The sequence below is a fragment of the Typopeltis vanoorti genome, chromosome 8, assembly GCF_054136105.1.
Source record: "Typopeltis vanoorti isolate ZY-2024b chromosome 8, IOZ_Tvanoo_1.0, whole genome shotgun sequence".
In the NCBI taxonomy this organism is placed as follows: Eukaryota; Metazoa; Arthropoda; class Arachnida; order Uropygi; family Thelyphonidae; genus Typopeltis; species Typopeltis vanoorti.
This window is the reverse complement of record NC_143556.1, coordinates 44,466,706-44,486,719: the sequence shown is the minus strand read 5'-3', so window position 1 is coordinate 44,486,719 and position 20,014 is coordinate 44,466,706. Positions and strand designations below refer to the sequence as shown.

The 20,014-nt window shown below is 35.8% G+C and overlaps 1 protein-coding gene across 3 annotated transcripts in view; it reads right to left on the bottom strand.

Moving 5' to 3' along the window:
• Positions 1 to 20,014, bottom strand: part of Swt1 (Swt1 RNA endoribonuclease) — a 368,135-nt gene that overhangs the window by 229,016 nt on the left and 119,105 nt on the right. For all 3 annotated transcript variants that reach the window (XM_090396646.1, XM_090396647.1, XM_090396648.1), the window contains one exon: positions 9,378 to 9,485. In XM_090396646.1, the coding sequence (XP_090252772.1) occupies positions 9,378 to 9,485 (108 nt within the window). The remainder of the gene's footprint in view (positions 1 to 9,377; positions 9,486 to 20,014) is intronic.

The following is a 20,014-nucleotide window of genomic DNA, read 5'->3' as shown; positions in this document are numbered from 1 at the left end:
TGGACGCCAACTACCCAGCAAGCAAAGAATGCGCTCAGGAGTGGAATGCCAGGGCTACCCTGGACGCTATACTGGCACTGCAGCAGGTCTAGTATCCCGTGTTGCAGTAAGTGAGAGGCTTACTGCAACACCGTTGACCCTTGCAGGCAAGCCCACTAGCCGATTGATCCTGGCTGGGCCATCCAGGACCACCCGTCTTGCCGAAGCAGGGGCCAAAGTAGTGCAAGACTACCAGGATCCCCCCCTTTCCGGATGTCCACAGGTCGCACCGCACAGCAAACACGGTGGCAGGGCGTTGGATCCCAGTGATGGTGGTCTGGAAAAAGGATAGTGAAAAAGACTCAGAAGTAGAGCAAAGAATACGGGAAGAAAAGCAAAGAAAAAGAGGAAGAATGAAAAGGGTCAGTACCATCACTGGGAGGTCCCCTCCACCACGAATAGGTGCCCCACATGGAGGGGTGCATCAGTGCGGTAGCAGACTGAAAGTGTCTAATTATAGGCCAGTTTGTGATTTTGGAATTTGCAAAGGCATTTAACAGGGTGCCATATGATAAGCTGATATTTAAGTTGCAGCACATGGGTTTAGATGTCAGGTTAGTCAACTGAATTCAGGATTGGCTGTCTGATAGGTATCAGAGAGTTGTGTATGGTGGGGCAATATCAAGGAAGCAGAAGGTTACAAGTGGGGTTCCACAGGGCTCAGTATACTGGGACCTGTATTGTTTAACCTTTATATCAATGATATTGTTAGTATTGCAGATTGATATAATGCATCCTGCGATGAGTCTTTTGACTCCATGGAGATCTGACGTTAATAATATAAAAAAGGGAATAAAGCTGAATGTGAAAATTACAGAGGAATTTCTCCACTATGTGCTCCAGGTAAGATTTATGTAAGCACAACTCGAAAAGAGGCTGAGAAAAATTTTGGAAGAGAAACTTGGAGAAGAACAAGCTGGTTTCAGACCATGTAGAGGTTCCAAGAATGCACGTTATCTCCACTCTTATTCATCATCTATATGGATCACATTATGAAAGAAAGTGGCATTTGACCTGAGATATCAAACTTAGCTGTTTGCTTTATGCAGATGATGTTCTTACTCCTAAACACATCAAGTGCAAGTTTCCAGGATTTTCTGAATTGCATAATAGCAGTAACAAATTTGGCATGAAAATAAGCAATAAAAAGACCAAAACTATGAAAATAGGCAGGAACTAGAAAACCTGAGCTGCATTCTCAGTGGAGGATGTATAAAACAGGTGAAATATTTTATCTGTTTAAGCACAGATTTTAGTGAAGATGGCAGACTAAATTTGGAAATAGATAACAGAATAAACAAAACTGGTATGGCAGGAAGCCAGTCGAGTAAATTTATACGAAATAAGAGAAACAGTCAAAACACCAAACTATACAGGATAGTGTTTGTATCAGTTTCACATTATGGATCAGAGAGTTGGGTTAGAAATAAAGCACTTGATCAAAGATGAGACTACAGATATGACAGTTCTGAGAAAAAATTAGAGAAGTGAACAGATTGCATCAATGTCAGAATCATATTAAAAATTGAAGATATTAGAAAGGAACATGACATTATTAGCATTCAAGAATGTGTCAGCAGAGCTAATCTAAGGTTGTATGGCCACTTAAACAGAATGGGTGAAGAAAGTTTAAAAAAATAGATGTTTGATGACAAGATGGTAGGAAAGAGATCCAGAGGAAGACCGAAGTCTAGGTAGATTGATTCAGTCAGAAGTGTCTTAAAAGCACAAAATGTTAAATATGACAATATTGGAGTGCTTACAAGTAACAGATTGATTTGAAGGAAAACTGTTGATAGGAGATTAATAATGTAAACTTAATAATGTAGTGCTGTCATAGTAACTTGAACACTCCTTGGGGGAACATATCAGGAAATTAATGATGATGATGGTGATTAGTTATTGAATTTTTTTTTTTAAGAAATTCATGAAAGGAGCAGTTTCATACAGCAAAAATATCATCGGCATATCTGTAACAAATCGATGGTTTAGGTGAAAAAAAAACGTCCAGTTGTACAGTTTGTTCTGACTGCTAAGGAATCCTGAATTGATGACAAAGACAAATAATTTTACAATATCAGGAGGAAAGTCATTATGAAGTAATTGCATCTTTCAGAGGGATATTTGTAAACAGTGAGACTACATCAAACTTACTAGATCTGTGGTTTGCAAGTATAATCCTGAAATTTTATTCTTAAAATCTATTGAATTTTTTATGAAAGAAGCAGAATTTAACAGCACATTTTCTTTTTGCAATTTAGGATGGCCATACAGTCTTAAAGCAAAACCATGATAACCTATTAGCCTTTTTACTCTTTCTTCATCCCAAGAATGAACTTTATCCAAGAAGCTGTTAAGTTTATTGATTTGTGATTGAGTTGGGTCTCTATCAATGATTCTGTACATAGAATGAGCTCAAAGTAGAAGGTTAAGTTTTCTAAATTAATTGTTTTTGTATGAACTACAACTGCTCAACTTTTGTCGGCCTTAGTAATAACAATTATGTTTTTATTATGTTTTAGAGAAGATAAGGCTTGAAATTATTTTTTTGATAGATTACATTCAGGAGATTGATTTAAATAAAATATATGCTATGCTGCTTGAAATCTAACTTTACTCGCTAAATTATATGAACAGTTAAGAAGATCTTTATCTATATTATACACGAAATCCATTATCAGAATGTAACTCAGCCAAAATGTTTACAAATCAAGACATTTAAATTAAGCATAGGCTGGGGGAAAGCAGATTCAGGGATGATGTGGAAGACATGCATCAGCAAATCAGTACAATGACTTGCTGATGCATGTCTTCCCTGATAAAGTAATTATTATCAGGGACTTAGCTATGGTGACATAGCTACAAATCAATACTGAAAAAGTTGATCAAAGAGATAGAGAATTAAGGAATGGGGTAGATAAGAATATGATACTCTATGAGGAGCAGCATGGTTTTGTGAAGAGTTGGTCATGCCTCAGTAACTTTCTAACTGTTATAAATAGAGTGATAACTGAGTTGGATAAAAGGAATGGCTATGTGATTGTGCTGCTGGATTTTGCAAAAGTGTTTCACAGAATAGCACATTGAACTCAGTTGTGCAATTAGAATAAATAGGGATTAATGTGAAATTGGTGATATGAATACGAGGGTGACTAAGAAATGGAAACTAAAAAGCTGCACGTGGAGAAGCAGAAGAAAGCAGGTGACTTTCTTCTGGATTCTGCTTGGATCTCTACTGTTCAATTGATACATAAATGATATATGGCAAATAATTTAAATGGAAGAGGTAAAGAAGTTGTCATTCCTCTTTATGCCTTGATGCATCTACATCTGGATTACTGTACTCATGCCTCATCACATCTTCATTTCTTGGGGATGAGGAAGTGGTGAAGATCCACAGGCAAGTCACCAAGATGGTGAGTAGAATGCTCCCTTGGTCTGTAGAATGCTCCCTATGAGGACAGATGAAGGTTTCTGTTGTTGCAAAAGTTAGTAGACAGGCAGAAAAGAGGTGATATGATAGAAACATATAAGTTACTAAACATTTTATAGGACTGATGCAGATATGTTCAGCACTAGGCTAGAGGTGGGTAGAACAAAAGTTCATCGCTGGAAATCAAGTAAAATGCCAAGAAATTATATTCTTATTAAATCCTTTATTATTTTAATTTAATTTATAACCAATGCTCCCTTGGTCTGTAGAATGCTCCCTTGGTCTGTAGAATGCTCCCTATGAGGACAGATGAAGGTTTCTGGTGTTGCAAAAGTTAGTAGGCAGGCAGAAAAGAGGTGATATGATAGAAACATTTAAGTTACTAAACGTTTTATAGGACTGATGCAGATATGTTCAGCACTAGGCTAGAGGTGGGTAGAACAAAAGTTCATTGCTGGAAATCAAGTAAAATGCCAAGAAATTATATTCTTATTAAATCCTTTATTATTTTAATTTAATTTATAACCAAGTGAAAAAACTTTCTACAACCAGCTCTAAGCCAGAGTATTTTAATAATAAGATGGGAAATATACTTCAATAATGGTATCTCTTCTGGGTCTGGCTCCCAATGATGACATCTTGGATTTTGGCACAATAAGTATTTCGGTTTTCTTTCCTTTGTTTTTCACTATGCTATGTTAATTTTATTTTACTGGTGCTAGTGATGGTTCCACCTCCAATCCCCACTATCACTGTATTATTTAAGTAAATATTAAAATTGGTGGTAGTACAGTTAATATCTATACTATGGATTGCTTTTGGCCGTATTATTATTATTATTATTATTGTTCCGGGAAACTCCAAGGAGTCGACAGACTCATCGAGGGAGGCCCTAACATCATGTCTGGAACAACTATTCAACATTCACACAGTATCTATCATATCTTGCCTTGAACTCATTCACGGTCGTAGCACCCACAACAGACTCTGGAAGCTTATTCCACTCATTCACCACTCTCCAAGTAAAAAACCTAGCTCTAACACCCTTGTCAACCACGCTCTTGCCCAGCTTCCATGCATGGCCCCTAGTCCTCCCACCACCAGTCATATTTTCAAAAATATCTTCTGGATCAATCTTATAAAAACACCTTCAGTAATTTGAATGTCTCAATCATATCACCCCTCCTTTGCCTATCGTCCAATTTCTGCAACTCACAAATCCTCAACCTATTCTCATAAGGTTCATTCCACAGTCCTGCTATCATCTTGGTCACTCGTCTCTGGACCCTCTCCACTTCCTCCCCATCAAGAAGAAACCCTGATCACAACTGCCATGTTATAGTGGCTCAGCTACAGCATTTTTAGTGGTATAGAATTGTTCCTATAACACAGGATGACTAAAACTCTTATGACTAAAAGATTTTTCTTATAATCAAACACAGAGAATTGCTAAACATAAGAAAATGCAATTGATAAACCTCTTATTAATGAAAAAAATGCTCAGATGCATAAATGATGGAGTTATGACAGTCAAACCTGGACATTAGAAAACTAGAAATGTTTGACATGGTCAGATAAGTTAACCTTCATTGCTGTTTCCTACATTAGGAAAAGTTTACGGTTGGAGAACACCCAAGGAAGCCTACAATCTGGAATGTGTAGTTCCAACAGTAACGTACAGGAACAGTTTCGTGATGGTCTGGGCAGCAATATCGTGGTATTCTATTGGTCCAATTATTATTCTTCATGGCAGAATTACTGTAGGTAATTATTTGGACATTTTGGGAAATCCCATTATTATTCTTCATGGCAGAATTACTGTAGGTAATTATTTGGACATCTTGGGAAGTACATCCCATGTTCAAATTGTTATTTCCAAACAACAATGCAGTATTCCAAGATGACAATCCCCCCATTCACACAGCTTGTAGTGTAGAGTTGTAATTTGAAAAGCACGAAAGTGAACTTCAACATCTTCCCTGGCCAGCACAACCACAATTTGAACATAATTGAACCAGTCTGGTCAGTTTTGGAGACTAGAATAAGAAACAGATTCTCACCTCCAATTTCTTTAAAACAATTTGAAGATGTTCTTCAAGAAGAATGGTACAAAATTCCACCAGAAACTATTCAAAACTTATTTGAGTACATTCCAAGAAGAATTTACGCTGTACTAATGGCAAAAGGTGGCCCAACACCATGTTAATAAAGAAATATGCATGTATAGGAATATTGTATGCCCACAGTTCATAGAACTGAGCTTGGCAATGTGCCAAAAATAGTCAATTCATGCTGATAAACATGAATTGACCATTGAATATGAAACGCATTGATTACCCTAATATCAGAATGGATTCTTCTTCTTCTGACATGTGCAGAAGGTCTTGCATCTGTGGGCATACAGTATGTATGTATATTTTCAAGTGTTTCCATTATTTTATCCAAACCCAATGTATCTCTCTTGCTTGCAATCTTCAAACTTACTTCCACTTTATTTTAAAAATTAAATAAAAAAAATAATAAAAACTGAGGCATTCTGATTCTTTCATCAAGAATTAAGTCCATTTTGCTCAGAAATGAATACTTTCATTTCACTGTCTGATATTCTTACAAGTTTAGATATAGTCTCTGTCTTGCTATAGTCTCTTGAAAGAGGAAGCGCAAGAGTTGATTCTTTTTTAAAGATCTCTTCTAATTACATGCTGTAAGAATGCTAACAGTAAGACTGCTGTCTAACTTCTAATGAAATACCAGTTTTTACAAGCAACTTTTTATGGCCTAACAATATGTTAGGCCATAAAATATTTCTCTTCTGCAACTCTCTTCATGGAAAACTTAAAAAATAGTTACTCAACTAATCCAAAAACTGAAATCCAGTTGAGATGCAATGATGATGTGTTCAGAGTTTAAAACACATATTTGATTTAAATACCTTTTTTTCAGTCTCCCAATTCTTTTCATCCGAAAATTTGGTTCACACTAGAATTAGTAAGTGAGGGTAAACTAATTTTTCTTGATGTTATTTCATAAAAACCACAAGATGGCCTTTTATTTCACATTTTTGACAAGCTCACACATACTGGAAGCTATATTTATGCTTTGTTTTTTGCCATCCCTCCCAATGTACTAGACAAGCGAAGGTGTTAAACATTACTCATAACTTATATTAACAGCATTAACAACACTAAACAAGCTATTTAATTTAAAAAATATGCTTATTTACTAGCTTATATTTTGCTGGATTTCAAACCAGCATCTCTGGAACACAAAGCAGAATGTTACAGTTTATACGAGATGAGTAAGTGAAACAATTCAAATTGCAATGGACAAAAGAACTGAAGTTCTAATTTGGTGCCTTCTAAGGTTACGAGAATTCTTCATGGTCATGGCTGACTCGAAAAATTATCTTTCTGATCTGTAACAACTTCTAAATAGCACACTAGTTTTCTTCAATCTAATCCTGTGTGAAGAGATCCAAAGCATGGTCTGCCAGTCCTGACTTGCCATAATAATGGTAGTGAATGTATTTTTTATGTTCTCCAAGACAGATCTTCCTCTATGCCAATAACAGCCAACATCCCAAAATTCCCTTCGCAGAAAAAAAAAATATAAATAAAAATAACTGTTAGCCTTTTCTTGATGCATTACTCATCCGCCTTTCAGATGGATTTTTTCCCTTTACAGAAAGCCAATACATACAGGAAAATAGCTAAATAAACAATCACATCATCATCATCCAACCCAGAAGTATGGTATTCTAAAAACACTTACCAAAGAGACAGAGCAATCTGTTTTAATGATACAGATCTTTCCACGATAAAAGGACCTACCAGATGAGTCTTTGACTCCATGGGATCTTGGGTAATAATAATAATAATAATAATCTGTATACAGTAGTTTCTGCATATAGATGAATGTTCAGAGTGTTCTGCTCTGGATGCTATACTTTCTTGGCCAATGGCTACAATTCCTACAAAATACACTGGTATCCAAAACCTAAGGATGAACACTATTTCTAAAGATTATAATCGCAAATTCAGACGAATCAGCTTGTGGCAATTTGTATAACTGACGATTCTGAGTAGAAAGCATATACACATTCAAATTTTCGAATTGCCTGCAAAGGGATCATGATAGCACTCAACAGGATAAAAGCAACAGCTGTGCTAAGTAAATTGTGTTTAAAGGAAGCTCTTTTCATGAAGGAATAAAGTTGCAAACTTAGATGGCTTGTAATGTCTCAACGGCATCATCTTGATCATTTCATGCAGGGGAAGAATTATTGGCAAGACTGAAGAAGGCTGCAGAATTCTTGATATTCCCAGAAAGTTTGGAATCTCACATAGCATTGTTTCGGTTTTGGGCACTATTTAAAACCAATGGAATGTGTTCCAGACATTTGCTAAGAGGTCGCACTCACTGTACCACAGAGCATGAAGACAGATTTTGGGTTATAACAGCAAAATGCAATCGATGCACCATGGCAGGTTGGCTTGCAAGTTGGCTCCATTCAAGCACAGATAAGTGGATATCTTCACAAACTGTGGCAAGACTTCTGCGACAAGCAGGCCTATATGCCCGAAGGCCTGTAGTCTGTATCCCTTTATCCACAACTCATTGCGGAGCACATTTTCAGTGGTATTTTATACATAAAAAATTGGACAAGACACCAATGGGCTAATGATTTCTTTACAGATGAGAGTCGTTTCAGTCTTTCCTCCAATTCTAGACAATACTTGATCTGGCATGAAATTTTTGAGCATTTTCTTGAAAATGTTCTTGAAAGGGATAGATACTATGGTGCTAGGGTCATGGTGTGGGGAAGAATTATGCTTAATGGATGCACCAAGCTACAAGTTCTGGAAAAGGGACTATGTTCAACATCATGTTCACTTGTTTCCTAATAATGTAGGCAAAAAATTCATTTTTATGGATGATAATGCCACACCACATCATACACAAGCAGTGGAGATACTTTTGGAGACTGAGAATATTAATCGAATTGAGTGGCCAGGATGCTCCCCAGATCTCAACACCAGAGAACATGTTTGGGATGCAAAAGGGAGATGTATTGCTGCTTGGAAAAATCCCCTCCAGAAAACAAACAAAGCTTTATCCTTGCTCTGAAGGAGGAGTGGTCCATTTTGCCTCAAGAACTTCTGAATCACTTGGTGCTAAACACGGTTTGATTGTTGTGAGAGCTGCATCGCAGTTCAGGGCGGGCAACATATTCCATACTAAAATGCCTCTCCTCATAGTTTTCTGCAAGTACTGTACATTAATTCCATAATTACATCCTTAGAAAATTTGTAACTTCTGCCAAAAATGTATTGCAATTTAATTTGTGCATAATAACACATTTTTGATGAAATATAATTTATTAGTATGCTGGCAATAAATTTATGTCCACATTGGGCTGTAGTCAAGAAACCTTTTTCATATACAGGTAAAAATATAGTTTGTCCTTAGCTTTTGGACAGTAGTGTAGATAAAAATACTATTACTACATAGCCCCACTAGCCTCCTGTAACACACAAGACAAAATGTCACTATTTCTATTCCCTATGTCAAAGGTACATCAGAAGAAAAGCCAAAGTACTAATAAAACATGGCACGACACTCACCAACATATTAAATTAGCAACGCTGATCCACTCTCCTAAGGATAAACTCCATCCTCTAGTATATCATTGAGTGTATGAAGTTCTCTGTAACTGTAACATGGCCTACTATGGGCAGACATGAAGATCTGTTGATATCCACCTTGGAGAACATAAAAAATATATTCGCTACAATTATCATGACAAGACAGGAAATGATATGACTTGTCTTGCCAGAGATGTCCAAAGTGTGGCAGACCACACTTTAATTAAATTAATTAAATACCAAATATTTTAATTAAATACCTCAAACACTGTCTGGCCTCTGATCCTTGGGTGCCGGCTAGTCAATCTCTGATATAAGAAACGCACAGCTTTTGATGCTTTATGACGATATGCTCCATCTCCTGACAGCTGAAAAATAAGATTTTTTTTCTCCCATTAGCAGAAATTTCTGAAAAATCTTTACTTTAAGCTTTTTCTCTTTGTATGTTTTCTTTTCAATATGAAATTTAATAATAGTTAATAAGTTCAATCCTTCAGTGTTATTTTATCTATTAGAAACTTTTGCAATTACTCAAGTTAATCTAAAAATAGTTGTAACTAATTTCCCATTCATCATCACCATTTATTATACCCAAAAAAAATTATATTTGTCTCTTCAACCATATATTACTATAGCATAATGTTTCCCCATCTTTACCTAAGATGGGGAAACATTATGTTATTTTTCAACATAAAAAAACTAACTAGCTCAGTGTTAATTATTTTTAGCAAAGAGTGTGTATGTGTGCACGCACACGCGTGAGATTTAATCATTTACAGCTTAATTTTCACATTTCTTTCTTACTTTTTTAGTTATCCTTTCATATCCTTTCTTATACTCATTTGTTCCTATGCACATGAGCACTACCATCTCTTTTACTTTTCTATTTCTTGATTGCATTTGTCACATCCTTAATTTTCACTCCCAGGAATCCTTCATTTCAGAAAAATTATGGAGACTACAACTGTGTTAGAAATAATTACTTTAGCATGATTGTAATCTCTATAATTTGGCTAAAATGAATGCTGATCACAGTGTAACACTAACGGAAAGTATTCACTCCCAGTAAGATTTTGAGAACAGTTTGAAGTTTGGGCCTGTTACTTGAAAAAAAGGATATGTTTTCGCTCTGATAAATCTTAATCACAGAAATTGCTTTTGTCAAATTTATTGTACATTTCTATGAACGCTGGGAAAGAGTGAGAGAATACCAAGTTCAAAATATAAGTACATAGCATATATTATTATTACACTCTCAATGGAGTCGGCAGACTCATCACAGGAGTTATTTTTCACGGTATTAACAACACCACAAACACTTTTATCAACAAAGATGTTTAATTAACGCTTATATTTCGCTGATTTTCAACTCAGCATCATCAGAGCACAACACACGTGAAAACGCAACAGTGAGTGAGTAAAACAATATAATTGCAAAAGACAAAAGATCTAAAGTCCTATTTTTTGGCGCCCTCTAACGAGGAAAAAAAAAAAAAAAAAAAAAAGCAGTTATCCAGGAGTTTTTCTTAGGATAACCGTCTCCCAAATTTTTGGCAAATTAATGCAACCATATTTGTTAAGGTTGGGAGAATTCTTCAAAGCCATTGCTGACTCAAAAAATAATCTTTCAGATCTACGACTCCTAAATAGCACATTCGTTTTCCTCCATCTAATCCTGTATGAAGGAGTGTCCAAAGCGTGGTCTGCCAGTCCCGACTTGCCATAGTAATAGTAGCGAATGTATCTCATGTTCACTGATCTTCCTGTTTGCCCATAATAGGCCAAGTCACAGTCACATGGAACTTCATACACTCCTGGGTGTGCTAAAGGGTGAAGTTTATCCTTAGATGAGCGGATCAGAGTTGCCAACTTGACATGAGGTTTGAAAGTGGTGCGAAGGCCACGTTTCAACAATACTTTGGCTATCTTTTCCGATGTACCTCTGATATAGGGAATAGAAATGGTCATGTTGTATTCTTGTGTATTACGGGAGGGCTGAGTAATGGGCTTATGTAGTATTTTACTCTGCCCTCCCCTAATACACAAGAATACAATATGACCATTTCTATTCCCTATATCAGGGGTACATCGGAAAAGATAGCCAAAGTATTGTTGAAACGTGGCCTTCGCACCACTTTCAAACCTCATGTCAAGCTGGCAACTCTGATCCGCTTGCCTAAGGATAAACGTCACCCTTTAGCACACCCAGGAGTGTATGAAGTTCCGTGTGACTGTGACTTGGCCTATTATGGGCAAACAGGAAGATCAGTGAACATCCGCCTTGAAGAATATGAAAGATACATTCGCTACCATTACTATGGCAAGTCGGGACTGGCAGATCACACTTTGGACACTCCTTCACACAGGATTAGATGGAGGAAAACGAATGTACTATTTAGGAGTCGTTATAGATCTGAAAGATTATTTTCTGAGTCAGCAATGACTTTGAAGAATTCTCTCAACCTTAACAAATATGGTTGCATTAATTTGCCAAAAATTTGGGAGACAGTTATCCTAAGAAAAACTCCTGGATAACTGCTGTTTTTTTTTTTTTTTTTTTTTTTCCCCGTTAGAGGGCACCAAAAAATAGGACTTTAGATCTTTTGTCTTTTGCAATTATATTGTTTCACTCACTCACTCACTGTTGCGTTTACAAGTGTGTTGTGCTCTGATGATGCCGAGTTGAAAATCTGCGAAATATAAGCGTTAATAAAACATCTTTTTGATAAAAGTGTTTGTGATGTTGTTAATACCGTGAAAAATAAGTCATGAATAACCATCAACACCTAAGCTTATCTGTTAGATTCATCACAGGAGGTTCATTCAACTAAAAACTAAATCCATATTGCTTTCATAGCCCTCCTCCTTAACTGAGTAGAGTCATATCTCGGTAATAAAGTAATAATTGCCATTCTGATTATACAGAATCTTAAAATCCTTAACTTTCTGATTTAACAACATATTCCCATAATGTTCCATTCCATATTCCATTGATCCACAATTCACCATGTAAAGAATCCATTCCTAACATGCCTCTTCACCACTCTCTTACATAATTCCAGGGATGGCCTCTGGTTCTTTCCCTCTCGGCTTCTACTCTTTTTATAATTCCCTCTGGATTAATCTGATAAAATTCTCAGCAAGGTGTGCAGAATTTCTGAATCATATTGAAAATGGAGGTTTATTGGATAACATCTTAATTCAGTGATGAGGCAACTTTCCAAACATGTGGTAAAGTCAATTGAACAATTGTCGTATCTAGTCCAATAAAAAACCATCTGAAGTCATAGAATGGCAAAAAAACTCTCCAAAAATTAACGTGTGGCTTGGAATGACTAAATCCAAAATTTATGGCCCATTCTTCTTTCAGGAAGCATCTGTAACAGGTATATCTACCTTGATATGCTTCAGCAGTTTCTCAAACCACAGCTTCTTGATGATGGCATTCTTGATAATGTTGTGTTTCAACATGATGGAGCACTATGTCATTATGCACTAATTGTCTCAGAATACCTCAACAGATGCTTTCTGAATCGGTGGATTGCATATAGAAGACCTTGGCCTCTGCATTCTCTGGATTTGACACCTCTGATTTCTTTGCATGAGGTTTCATAAAACCAAAGGTTTATTGCCAAAAGATAGTTTAGCTGAACTTAAAGAATGCAAAGAAATCAGGGGTGTCAAATCCGGAGTTGGCAGTGCAGGACATAACTCCTGAAATGCTTCAAAATGTGTTTCGCAATGCTAAAGATAGATTTGAAATTCGCAGGGATACAAACAGAGCACATGCTGAAAGTTTTCAATAAAGATTTGACTCCTGAAATGCTTCAAAATGTGTTTCACAACACTAAGGATAGATAAATTTGAAATTTGCAGGGATACAGATGGAGCATATATTGAAAGTTCTCAATAAAAATTTGACTTATGATTTATAAATTTATGTGTTTTTGTATCATAATTAGGTAATAAACATGAAATTATGTCAGTTTTTAATAGATTTGTCCGATTTCATGGAAACAAATGTGTTAATTTTACCCACGGTACCGGCCAAGAAGTCTATAGACGTCAAATTTATCATGGATGTGAAGTGCATATTAAAATTTTAATACCATTGATATTACATTGAAATATATGATGGATACGAAGCATATGAGGATTCATATATGATCCATAATGACCGGTAAGGTGGTTAATCATGATATTCAGTCTTTCAATGAAAGACATTAATATGTCAATGCATTTTTCAAAAATGCAGAATTGCATATTTATTTTAATATTACAGGAAATTTCTATACCTGGGTTATTTAAAGTGCGTCACTGTATTAGTATTTCATTAATATAAATATTATAAAGTGTTGGAGACAAAAGACATCCCTGTCTTACACTCTGGTTTATAGATTGATTTATAGATTTTTTTTCCATTTAATTTTATTTCATTACCTTTGTATTTATTCAATTTTTCTGTAATAAAATATTACATATATTTATTCTTTATATACATCAAACATGTATGTCTTTTTACTTGATCAAATGATTTTTCATAATCTATAAACAAAACATGAGTTTCTATATTAAATTCTCTTTTCTCTAGAAGTGGTTTTAAACAAAATGCTGAATCCATCACAGAGCATCCTTTTCTAAATCCATTCTGATATTCTAATAATATTTTTTCACTACATATTTTAATTTTTCATTAATAATTCTCCTATACATTTTGTAGCATGTAATCAGCAAACTAATTCCTCTCTAATTAACAAGTTTTCTTTTATTGCTTTTTTTAAATATGGTATTACTAAACGGGTATTTATTCTATTAGTATTTTTCCACTAATATATATATATATATATATATATATGGCTTATTTTAAAATTTTAATAATCTCTGATGAAATTTTTTTTCCAGCAAATTTATAGTTTGGAGTTCATCCCCTTCTCCTGCTGATTTTTCACTTAAGTTGTCCCTTAATTCTTTCATTGTTATTATATCATCTAAATCATTTTGTAGTTTTTTTTTTAATGTTAGCATTATCTGTCCAAAGATCTGTAAAGTAATCTAAGAAGTATTTTAAATCTACTTCAAAATTTATATTTGTGGTTCCTTTTATATCTGCATTTGTAGACTCTTTTGATAAAGGTAGCAAAAGTGCAGCATGAGCAGCAGTTAGTTAATAAGGCTAATAAAATTCCTAGGGAGATTTTTCAATATCTGGCCAGTAAAAGAAAGAACGATTATGGAATGAAAACACTGATTAGTGAAAATGGTGGAATGATAGCCACTGCAGAAGATATAGTTAAGGTATTTAATCAGCAATTCATAAAGGTATTTCATTTTTGTGAATGTGACATCATGCAGAATTTGAATACAGTAAGTGAGCAGGAGATATATGTGAAATTGAATAAACTTGATTTTAATAAGGCAGTAGAACTTGATATTTCACCATGTTTTTTGATGGAATCTTCCTGAAAGTTAACAACAGTTACTGAGATAAAGAGCCAATAGGCTTCACTTCAGTGAAGTAATTTTATTCATATTAAGTGGATATTGAATCCACCATTATTTCTTAGCCGAAGTGAGTTTATTAAGTTTCTTATTTGCCTAAGAAATAATGGTGGATTAAATATCCACTTAATTTGAATAAGTTAACAACAGTTTTTGCATATCTTTTTAACATGAATCTTGCACTGGGCTAAGTTCCAAAGGAGTTGAAAGAGGGCAAAAATTGTTCTGATTCATAAGGGAAGTAATATGACTAAGGTTTTGAATTATAGCTCTTTAATCACAACTCTACATCTGGAGTTGTGATTAAAGAGCTAGAGAGGTCAGTAATAACCAACATGAGGTCATCCCAAGATTCAGAACTGGGTTGACAACCGAAAAATACTCTTTGATGGTCAGCATGAGTTTGTTAGAGGAAGTCCATGTTTTAGCAATCTGCTTATTTATTATAACAAGGTAACAAATGCATTGGATAAAGGATGATGCATACACAGTGGTATATTAAGATTTTGCAAAATGCCTTTGATAAATTTCCACATGACAAGCTAGTAATTAAACTAGAATGGATGGGGTTAGAGTAGATTAGTATACTGGATTGGAGACTGGCTGTTTGACAGGTATCAGTGATGTTGAAAGTTTATTTTTCGCTTGGTTAGACTATAATAAATTTAGTTTAATCCTTTATCCAAGTGTGAGCAAACAAAGTTTGCGCCTGAAAGTATCTTCGGGACTGGGGTAAGGTGGTACAACACTGGGCGAGTCGTTGCAAAGGTGGAGAAAGCTAACATCACTCCTATCTCAGTATCTCCCATAATGCAAAACACATCTCCTTGCGGATATGTCTAATGTTAAGCATTAAGGGAAGGGCCACTACCCAGACTAATTTCGACCTTTATTGAGGTCTTTTCAGTGGGAGCCAGGCCCAAGTGGAGATACCAGGCAGAAGCATTAGCAAGGTCATCTCTACCTACAGGAGTTGCCAAACTGTATGCCACCTTTTTAATAAATTACTCTGGATTTAGAGAAAGATGTTGAAAGTTTATTTTTCACTTGGTTAGACTATAATAAATTTAGTTACAAAATTAAAATAGGCTCAATGTTACAAAGCATAAGGTTTTTGAAATTTGAGAAGCAAAGATGGAATGTAGAGTGCACAATTGTTGGAAATATCTTGGGAAGTATAGGAGATGAAAGGGAGTGATTGTGGACAAGGACCTAAAATTTCAAGGGCATATTGCTAAAATTGTGAGGACAGCACGGTGGATAATGAGAAAGATGCATATGGATTACTATTCACAGATTTGGTCACCTGGTTTCAAAAACAATGCAGATGTATTGGGAAAGTGTCAAGATATGATTGATTAAGGCAGTTTCTGGTCTCTGGAATGTTAGGTATGAAGAAAGATTGAGAAAACGAAATTTGCAGAAACTGATGGATAGAAGGTGGAAGGGGGATATGACTGAGACATGTAAGTTGTTAAGAGGTTATTACTGTTAAATCTTGAATGAAAGGTTTAGACTGTCATAAAACATTTCACTCGGGATTTAACTAGGATACAATTAAATTTTCCTAAAGAAGTACTTGTATATAGGTATAAATGAAATTGCAAATAACGTATTAGTCCTTTGTTTTGTAAATTCCTCTGTTTTGCTATATTGTTAACTGTCCTACTGTATAACCGAAAGGAATCGGATTTTTGTGAGAATTATATTAGAACAGGAAAGGTTAGATCAAAGTTCACATTGAAGTAATTGGCTTAAAGACATAACCCGAGGCAGTTGTGAGGTCCGAGGTGCACGCGAGACATCTACGTGGAGACGATAGTACCGAGTGCAAGGGACATAGTGCCGAGCGGAATCAGTGACGTAGGAGGAGAGCAGAAACATGGAGGTATAAGAAGCATAGTGGCGTGGACTTGAGGCTTTTTTTCTCTCTCTGTCTCCCTTTGGCTTTCAGGTACCGGAAGAAGTGGGATGAGTGGTCGGGAAGGACGATGGTCAGTGGTAGCTAAGCGACCAGGCGACAGTCCAGTCCAGGCATATCTACAGTACAGCTAGACAGTCAGCGAGAACTGAAGCTTTATGCCGAATCGCGAGGACCTGTCCAGGCAGAGAAGTCTCGCCCACATTGGCAAGAGGGTGATTCGTGAACGTAGTCACTAGAAGGTCATATCCAAAGACAACAGATCGTAGAATGAAGTAACAAGTCACGTGCTCACAAAGGACTGATCGGGAGAAGATACCAGTATGAACCAGATGGTCGGTAATGTAAATTCTTTCTAGTTCCATTGAATTCTGAGCTAAGCTGAAGTGCAGAAAAGTGCTGGTATATTATGTGATAGGACTTGATAATTAGTAACAGGACTCCAGTACTTAACCTGTCGATAAATTACTGCAACTCTTAAAGTGTATAGTAGTAGAGTTTAACATTGAATTGTTGAGGTATGCCTCAACTGTCAGTTAGCCTTAGATGAATGAGATAATCGCTAGCTTAATTGTGTTACATGAGTAGAAGCAGGACAACTTAAACTTGTTATTGTCTCATAATGTGATGTATTGATTGTAGTTCTATTTTGTCTAGTTCATCATCATCATCATTAAATTCCTGCCATGTACCCTCAAGGGGTGTACAGGATATGACAGTACTACATGAAAAAATTACATCATTACTAACTTCCTATCTACAATTTTTTTCCAAATCAGTCTGTTACTTGTCAAGACTCCAACATTATCAGATCTTATATTTCTATCGTCTAAGGCACTTTGTACCGTATCAATCCACCTATATCTTGGTCTTCCTCTGGGTCGTTTTCCTGCCAACCTGGCAGAGAACACTTGTTTTGCTAATCTTTCCTCTCCCATTCTATTTAAGTGACCATACCACCTGAGATTAGCTCTACTAACGCATTCTTGGATGCTGATAATGTCAAGTTCTTTCCTAATATCCTCATTTTTAATATGATATTGCCATTGATGTCATCTGTTCACGCCTCTAATCTTTCTCAGGACTCTCATATCTGCGGTCTCTAGTCTTTGGTCAAGTGTTTTACTTCTAACCCAGCTCTCAGATTCATAACTTAAAACTGGTTTGAACACTGTCTTGTATACACCTAATTTAGTGTTCCGACTAATTTCTCTCTTATTCCATATGAATTTATTCAATTGACTTCCCACCATACCAGCTTTGCTGATTCTGTTGTCTATTTCTATATTTAATTTACCATCTTCAGTAAAAATCGTGCCTAAATAGCTGAAATGTTTTACTTATTCCACAGATTCTCCATTCACAACACAGTTGACATTTTCAATGATTCTGCCTATTTTCATTGTCTTTGTCTTTTTATTGCTGACCTTCATACCATATCTATTACAACAGCTATTCAATTTAGTCAGAGAATCTTGCAGACTTGTAGAGGATTTAATTAGAAGTATAACATCGTCCGCATAAAGCAAAGAGCTGACATTAACATCTCCAATTTTGATATCAGGTTTAATACCAATTTCCTTCATAATGTGATCCATATAGATAATGAATAACAGAGAGGATAATGTACATCCTTGTCTCACACCAGATTTACCATTAAACCATCTTCCTGTACTTCCTTCAATTCCATCTGCTGACTTACAACTCAAATAAAGACGAAGTATTGCTTGATATAATACCCCATTGACACCATATAACTGCAGCATATTGAATAGCTTCTCTCTTGGCACCTTGTCATATGCCTTTTCCACATCGACAAAACTTAAATACAGATCTTTGTTATATTCCCATGCTTTCTCGACTATTTGTCGTAAAGTGAAGATCTGATCCTGACAGCCTCTATTTGGCCTGAATCCAGCTTGTTCTTCACCAAGCTTTTCTTCCACAATTCTTCTCAACCGTTTCTCAAGTATACTTGCACAGATCTTGCCAGGAACACTCAGTAGGGAAATACCTCTGTAATTCTCACATGCAGTTTTATTTCCCTTTTTATATATGGGTACTATGAGAGCTCTACTCCAATCATCAGGAATTCGTCCATCTGTCCAGGCTTTCTGAACTATGCAGTGCAGCCACTGTAAGACTTTTATACCACCATATTTCAGCATTTCTGGTCGAATATCATCTACTCCTGCTGCCTTTCCACATTTTGAGCCTTTGATGGCTTTTTCTACTTCAACTATGGATATGTATTCCTGACTGCAGGCCTGGTCAGTGTTTTTTTATCACTGTGCTATCATCACTGCTTGTTTCATTTAGCAGTTTTTCAAAGTAATTACTCCATACTTCAAGGATATCTCTTTCTCCTGTTTTCATGTCACCTTTATCATCTCTAACTCCTTTTACAGCACTCTTTCCTCCATTCCTAAGCTTCTTCAACAACCTCCAGAATATTTTGCCACCTTCTTGATATTTATTTTCTATATTCTTGCCAAAGTCCTCCCATGACTTTTGTTTAGCTAGTTTTACACACTGTTTAGCTTTCTTACATTTGTCTCTGTATTCTGTAAGAGTAAAAGCTGACTTATTTGCCAGGAACTTTTGATATGCTTTTTTCTTTTCCTTCACTGCCTCTTTAACTTCCTGTGTCCACCAGGGAGTTCTGATTTTTTTATCCTTGCACACAACCTGACCACATGCCTCTCTGGCAGAATCAATCAATGTTTTCTTCAGAGTTTGCCACTGAATCTCCAAGGTTTGATTCCTGTTCTCAAACTCTTTCATTTTCTTTTCAATAATCTTTCTGTATTTGAGTCTGCAGTTCACATCTGAGAGATGCTCAACTTTTATTCGCTTTAAAACTTACATGTCATTCTTTTCAATATGAAATTCAATTTTATCCTGCTCAAGACTAAATAGTGATTGCTTCCAATTTCAGATCCTCTGTACACTGTGTCCTCCACCAGGGAGAAAACATCACTATCAACAATAACATAGTCAATGAGACTTTTCTTATTCCTAGCCTCTTCTCTCCATGTGAATTTGTGCACATTTCTATGTTGGAACATGGTGTTAGTAATAACCAGTCCATGTCCTGAGCTTTTGTCTAGTTTTGTCTATTTTGTCTAGTTAATAATTCTTACGTGCAAGTGCAATTCAGTTTAGTTAAGTGAACCTCTGATAAATGTACATCAAGCTAAAGAATGAATAAATATTCATGTTTTCTTTACCTTATAAGGTTGCCTGATATCTAAAATCAATGCACCACTCACTAAAATCAGAACCTGTACGTATTCAAATGCGGGGGATTGGCTACAACTGCATGTAGAATAAGTTTGTTAAGGATTTGTAATTGGGATTGCTGTTTGCTAGATTCTAGAATCATAAAATAGTCCATGTATTAACTCCATGATAAGGAGATTTCTCTTGTATAGGAAATAAGATGGTGCAGCGTTATCAAACAAATTTTTCTTAATT